At 33.8% G+C, this 7,500-nt stretch overlaps 1 protein-coding gene across 4 annotated transcripts in view; it reads right to left on the bottom strand.

The window, feature by feature from the left end:
- The window catches only part of LOC144962668 (dedicator of cytokinesis protein 7-like), a 79,641-nt gene that overhangs the window by 69,910 nt on the left and 2,231 nt on the right, over positions 1-7,500 (bottom strand). For all 4 annotated transcript variants that reach the window (XM_078895793.1, XM_078895794.1, XM_078895790.1 and 1 more), the window contains exons 4-10: positions 5,993-6,064; positions 5,243-5,351; positions 3,801-4,016; positions 2,671-2,756; positions 2,317-2,383; positions 972-1,121; positions 540-605 (exon numbers count right to left, since the gene is read on the bottom strand). In XM_078895793.1, coding sequence (XP_078751919.1) covers positions 540-605; positions 972-1,121; positions 2,317-2,383; positions 2,671-2,756; positions 3,801-4,016; positions 5,243-5,351; positions 5,993-6,064 — 766 coding nt within the window. The remainder of the gene's footprint in view (positions 1-539; positions 606-971; positions 1,122-2,316; positions 2,384-2,670; positions 2,757-3,800; positions 4,017-5,242; positions 5,352-5,992; positions 6,065-7,500) is intronic.

Raw genomic sequence — 7,500 nt, 5'->3', positions numbered from 1 at the left:
TATCAGCGCCACTAAAAAGAAAGAAAATGGAATAGTAAAAAGTTCTAGAATTACAATTAAAGCACCCAAGAAAAGGTGAGACAAAGGAGAATTGGTTCAAATAGGAAACAGATGTAGATTCCAACAGCACACTATCAAAGTACTTAGTTTGAGATCAATTAAAAGTCTCATCCAGACACAAGCACAGGTCCCAACTAAGAGGAATACACTCAAATGTTTACAAATCATATATAATATCTAAACAAAACATAATAAAGTGCATTACAGAGAGATGATTTACAAGGAAAAAAATATCATCTCCCAAAACTAACTATACATTTGACTGTTTCCCTCTCAGCAAGGGGCATCCGGCCACGGCCAGGGGAAAAAAAAACAAGTAATCTCATTCCAAGACAAAGATAGAAAGCATGTTGGAAAACAACAGATATAGGGGGATAGAAGATGCAGTAAGTATCTCCCCGCCCACTATGGGAGGTCAGGAACCCCATCCAGAACCCTGGACCTTCTATGATGAAAAGAATTGGTTTCAGTCTTCTTACTTTGTCCTCTTTCATGTAAGGTTCAGCGCATTCACCGATGTCTCCTTGCTGTAAAACTTTTTCTAGCTGTAAATAGACAATGAAAATGGGCAAACCCATAAATTTGTCAGTCAAACGATACTTTAGTAAACTCTATAAGATTTGTTGTAAAACATACCTTCCTTCAAATTTAAAACAAAATGATTTTTTTAATAAAGGTGGAGGGGGGGTTCGTTTTCTTTTTTCTTTTTATCAGTATTATCATTTTTTCTTTTTGATATTTTTTGATTTCGTTTTGATTTTTTTTTTTATTTTTAAAGTTTATTTTCACTTTATTTTTCTCTTTTTCCTTCAAATTAATAACAGGTGATAGGGGAATGTCCCAGTAAGTTATCAATGTTATTCTCATAAAAAATATATGCATTTCACACGACATTTCATTATGCTGCTCACCCGAACTACCAGAAATACGTCAGGTGAAGGATAAGTTATGTTGAATATGCATGCCCTACTGAGAGATGAGATGTCTTGATGGGATATGTGAGAGCTGATCAGACATTTCATTTGGTCAGAATTTAAGTCAAAGTAAAAGGTCTCTGATATCTGGGTGAAAAAAATTGGTAAAAATTAATAAATTCTGAGAAAACATGAAAACAAAGAAACAATAAACAATCAAAAAGAGAAAAATTGTTAAGAAAAAATAATGCATTTATATTTATATAGCGCATTTTTCACTAAACGTATTCAAAGTGATTTTCAAGGGGTGCCTAGCCGATAGCAACATTTAAATGTAGGACATAACACCTGTTAACTGATCGTACAATTTTTTTTTCCGACAAAGACAGCGTTGTTAACAGCCAGGTATTCAATGTACCCCTGAATACGGTGAAAGAATGTTTTTCCAATGACTCAACTATGCGCTGCCCAGAGCAGGACTTGAACCCTGGACTTCCTAGTCCGAAGGCAAGTGTCATACCACAAGACCTCATTGTTGCACACATAAATAAGTACATATATGGCATACTTCTACAAATTGATCAACATGTCTTGAGATGCTTCACTTATCCTCCCATTGACCACAAAAAAAAAAAAAAAATTATATTTCAAGTGTGTTGCCAGTGCCTATAGTCAGTTCCTCATTCACAACTGAGTTGAGTGTGGTAATGTGTATAAAGTGCCTTATCAACATGTCTTGAGATGCTTCACTTATCCCCCCTTGGCCACAAAAAAAAAAAAAAATTATATTTCAAGTGTGTTGCCAGTGCCTATAGTCAGTTCCTCATTCACAACTGAGTTGAGTGTGGTAATGTGTATAAAGTGCCTTACCCAAATAATATGTAGAGCCATTGTTTTAACATGATTGTCACCAATCTGGTCACCAGCCATGCTCTACACCACTCAAGTTGAGTTACAAAACAAGGTGCCATAAGATGGAGTCAATGATGTCTCAAACATACATGAATCAAGTCATTTAAAACCAAACTACAAAAATATATACGGAAATTACATAACAGTGACTCATAATTTAATCAATGTTTGGTTGTCTATAATTCGTATCATTTTTTAAATTCTTGGTTGATGATCTACATCAACAAATATTCAATACGAACACCAGATGCAAGAAAACAACTGGATTGTTTCACAACACAAAATATGGCTCTTCCAACATTTCAGATGCATGATCAATTCCTGCTTCTGATTTGAGGTCAAAATAAATGGAAATATAAACGGGACATGCTCCAGAAAGAATCTATTTTTAAATAATATGACCGTTCAAAATAAAGTGAAACAAACTTACTTTTTTCCTCTCCCTCGAGTCATAAAGTGCCATAGAAACAAATATTGGCTCTACCTCCATTTCCAATCTAGAATAGAAGGGAGGGTGGAATTATACAATGTGTGAAAAAAATCAAACCGACACTTTCTCCAAATATCATTTTAAAATTAGAGATCATTGCTGATTTCAATCAATTTTAGAGAATGGTTTATCACTTTACTCAACGTTATCCCCAGATCTAGATATATAAATTTTTATCCAAAGATTTACACATACATAATTTAAAATGAAGAAAAGAAAACGAAAAATAATAACGGTAATATTTTATCATTTATACCAGACTATGTAAATAGTGTGAAAAATGTTGATACGTACGATAAATGTAAACATTTGACTAGGATTCTGTGTCCAAAATGTTCTTTGGGAATATCAGGAGGGGCTCTTCTCTCAATCATTTCATCCTGAAAAAAAAAAAAAAAGAAAAGAAAGTTTACAAATCGTAATCATCCTTTATAAAAACAGTTTGAAACCTTTACAATAATCTAAGTAATACCAAGAGAGCTGTGGGGGTGACAGACCTGCCAAATTGAAAACTTCAAATTTCGTAATTTTTATGTCCATTTTTAGTATTTTGACAAGGAATTTAGTAATTTCTGAAATTGTGTATGAACAACCACAATTTGACAATGATGATCACTTCAACATTACATCAGCATGCTTATGCGTTGTAGAAATGCTTTATTTTTTGTTATTATTATTACCATCATCATAATCATTATTATTATAGTAGTAATAGCAGTAGTAGTTGTAGTAGTAGTGGTTCTTCTTCTTATGATTATTTAAGGATTACTGATATGTAAAAATTCGTAATTTTCCATACAATTTCATAATTGACTCAGAAATATGTCTAAAAAAAATTCGTAAAATTACGAACAATTCGTAAGGGTTATAGTGAACTGTGATTTAATGAAAGCCCACTACAAAAATTCTTTGCATTATTAACTTTCGGTAATAAGACAGTCCTTTCTACTCGTACAAGGCTATAACCTTTAATGTCTTATGTCTAAAAATAGGTAGCAGACTTTTATCAGGCACCTCTTAGTGAAGTTTATATTTTTGTAAACTATACTTTGACCCCTCAGTGCCCATTCTGTGAAGGAAATTGCCATTATATAAATTGAAAGCAGCAATTAATTATGAATCTTCAAAAAAATACCCTGCCTAATACGCTATCGCAAAGTACTTTCTGCCAGATCTAACACACCCAGCTAGTATGTATCACTAAAGAGTGGACAGGGGGGTCAGAAAAAAAATCTCAGAATCAGTCTTGGTCCCTTTGCATGTGAAGCAAGTGCTGCACCAACTGAGCTATCGGGACCCACAATTTTACATTATAATTTTGTATAAACTCTTAGTCACGGAAAAATAACATCGTAAGTTTAATCTTTATAACTCTCATGAAAATCCTTACACTGTATCTTAATCCAAAATAACAATACACAAACCTCATCGGGAGCAGAGTATAAATTGAAAACGTTATCGCATCGATTCTGTTGTCGTAGATTGTCATTGTTCCTGTCGACATCGTCATGAGTAATCCTCTCAAACAAATTGGGCAGGAGTGCGTCTGCTTGGGACTGTTTCAGATCAAATATTGAACTAGCCCAGCTTCCTCTGGGAGTGTCATTCATGTGAATGGACTGACGTTTGTTGGTGTCCACCTGTGGGTAACATTCAAAATAATCACCTTTAGTATTCATCATTTCAAGGAACAAAAAACCAGATTCATTCACTTTTATTGGAACAATAATTCATGGCTCTTATTGTCATTTATAATTTCTTTATTAATTTATATTCATATTTGTGATGCTTTTTGAATTAAATTTAAACAAACTTACAAACACAAATTCACATACAAGGAAGGGGGGGGGGGTGAGGAGAGAGAGAAGAGGAGAGAGAGAGAGAGAGAGAGAGAGAGAGAGAGAGAGAGAGAGGTGGAGAGAAAGAGAGAGAGAGAGAGAGGTGGAGAGAGAGAAGAGGAGAGAGAGAGAGAGAGAGTGAGAGAGAGAAGAGAGATGAGAGAGAGAGAGGGAGAGATAGAGAGAGGTAGAGAGAGAGAGAGAGAGAGAGAGAGGGAGAGAGAGAATAATACAAAGTGAGAGAGAAGAAGAACAACAACAATAACAATAATAGACAGAAATGAAATCTTTTTATAAACTACCAATCATGCAAAACACAAAGACATTTCCAAAGCCTTTTTATCCATTGTCTTATAAATAAAAGTTTCCTTCACAGCCATAAGGACCCAAGAAGACAAATTTTATTGCAGTTTCTCCAACATTAAACGGACAGAAGTAATTGCTTACTACCATTTGGAAAGGACACTAATCTATCGTAAAGTACTTTCCACCAGCTCTACCCAACTACCCAATCACAGCTGGGTGGACAGGAGCGTGTTCATAATACAAAACATCTTGACTGCACCTCAGATCCATAATAATCCCTTTACTTGTAAGGTGAGTGCTCTGAACACTGAGCTACCAGGACTTTTTTAATTTATAAATTGTATGTGAATCTTTAAAACTCATTTCCTTGTATATTTTAACTCTCTCCTTACCAACTAATTTAAGAATTCCCCCCCCCCCCCCCCCCCCCCCCCGAAAATTCACACCCGCCCGACACACAAATAAACTTTTCTGAATCAAAAAAAAAGTAACAAGTGCATTCTATACATAATGCTGTTAGGCAAAATGATGTCTACAACATAGTGTTTAGTATTTATAGCTGTAATCAAAGCATTTCTTTACATTTTGTGTTGTACAAGAGAAATCAGAATGAGAAAACTGTTGGTTGTGTTGTAACGAATGTGACGATTTTCATATGGGTGGTAAGGAAAGGGTAAACAAGTCCAAAGCCAGTATTCTTTTACTGTAAATATGCCTTTTACCTTATCTTCATCCGGAGCATCTTCAACATCAATTTCGTATTCGTGTAAGAACATCTCGTGTTCCGGTAGTCGTTCTTTACTGCAGAAACTAGAGCTGAATTGTTGATACCTTTAAAAAGCAAAATATTATAAATCAATAAATTCATAAATGATCAATAACCAACGACAAGACTACCCATCCCATGTCTCTTCAGGCAACACATAATAAACTAAGTTCATCTGAGTTTAATTGGATTATACTGGAGACCTGGAAGAGGAGGAGCATAGAAAGAGAAATGAAAACTATTGGTTGGTCTTGGGGACAGATGACAAAAGTGGCCTCCAACCAAGAAAGGTGGTGTTCCACCATGTCAGCCTTATGTGCTGATCAAGCACCAAGAAGATATGTGAAGTGAAGTAAATGGTGAAGTGAAAGAAGCTTAGTCCATTAAAAAAATTTTTTGGAGAACTTGAGAAAGAGAATAAAGACCTAAAATATTCAATTTTAAATATGTGTCTTAAAATCATTCTTCATCTATTTTTTTCGTTTTCTCAGTCAACAATTATCATTTTCATTCATCCTATTAATTGCAACAACTCGTGAAAGTAAACCAATGTGATATTAGACTAAATACTATGAACCAACATCAAAATGAAAATACCGGAAAAAGTTAAAATAATTTTAATGAAAAACAAAGCACAACAATTATAAGTATATAAAGAACATGTAAATAGTAAAGCAACCTGGATGGTTATCAAAATTTCACATACCTTCTAGAAACGACTGTGTAATCTGAAGTGTATCTACGAACACAATCTTGAACTTGAACATCTCCTTCCGCACTAAGAGGATTTAAAAAATGAAAAAAAATTTGACATTGAGATTTTTCAATGAGAATAAAAAAATTTTTAAAACAATCTGTAATTTTGCTCTAAAAAAAAACCCAGATCGCAAGGTGAAAGGCTGCATCACTTATAAATCAGTAAGTCACCATCTCATGTGCTCTCGAATAGATAGTGTGTAATTTAAAACTGAAACAGACCTTTAAGTGACTAAAATATTTTTCAACAATGTTTCTTACATAGATATTTTTCAAAAATCTGAATAATGAGAATTAAAATCAGAATTTGGAATAATGTTTTTTATATATTTTTACGAAACAAAACAACGGCCATATGATCAATTGGAAATGCATGTGACTAGAATGAGAATGCTCACACAAGCAGTCTTCCCAAGCCATGGAGCCAAAGTTCATCCCCCCTGTTATTTTAGCATGAAACAGACAATACCAATTGCTTGCTACAATTTACATGGGATGCTCATCCACCGCCAAATCTAAGTCAGTTACCCAATCACCGTCGGTGTGGTGGACAGGGGGAGTCAGGAAAAAGAATATCTGACTGCACCCCTGATCAATACCAGACCCTTTACTTGTGCTCTATGAACTGAGATATCGAAAACCCCTCAGCAAAAATAATTTTATCTTATTTCCCTCAACCCAACTCCTTAAACAGTCAGTATTGACTTGGGGATGAATCTCACATTCCTAATCTGAATCGAAATCCCTCATTGTCATATAATAATATATATAATATAATAATAATAATAATAATATAATAATAATAATAATAAATAATAATATAATAATAATAATAATATATATAATAATAATAATAATTAATAATAATTATTATTATTATAGAAAGAAGAAGAAGAAGAAGAGAAGAAGAAGAAGAAGAAGAAGAAGAAGAAGAAGAAGAAGAAGAAGAAGAAGAAGAAGAAGAAGAAGAAGAGAAGAAGAAGAAGAAGAAGAAGAAGAAGAAGAAGAAGAAGAGGAAGAAGAAGAAGAAGAAATTTGTATAGAGCACAAATTCCATGAATTCATGCTGGAAGGCGTTTTACAATAAAACACGAATTCACAAAGGGAAAATAAAATAAAAAACTACAGCACTGAAAGCTTAGTTTGAAGAACATTAAACTAAATTAAGTAAAGTCTGGATTGTTTCTAGTAGTGGGGGACAGGGAATTCCAGATTTTTGGAGCTGCATTAGAGAAAGATCTGTTGGAAAAAAATTTTCTTGATGTAGACCTTCTAGTTTTGAGTTGAATGGAGATGGAGGATCGAAGCTTTCTTGATGGTATATATCGACATTAAAGAGAGATTTGATATAGTCAGGAGCTTGACCATGTAAGCATTTGTAGGTGTTGCAAGCTACTTTGAATTCAATTCATTGGGCAATTGGAGATATGAAACATCATTTAAGTTTGTTTATGAAAA

Source organism: Berghia stephanieae, chromosome 1, assembly GCF_034508935.2.
Source record: "Berghia stephanieae isolate SIO BIC M18660-M18661 chromosome 1, UCSD_Bste_1.3, whole genome shotgun sequence".
Lineage (NCBI taxonomy): Eukaryota > Metazoa > Mollusca > Gastropoda > Nudibranchia > Aeolidiidae > Berghia > Berghia stephanieae.
The sequence above is the reverse complement of the archived record's forward strand: the minus strand, read 5'-3'. Positions and strand labels throughout refer to the sequence as shown.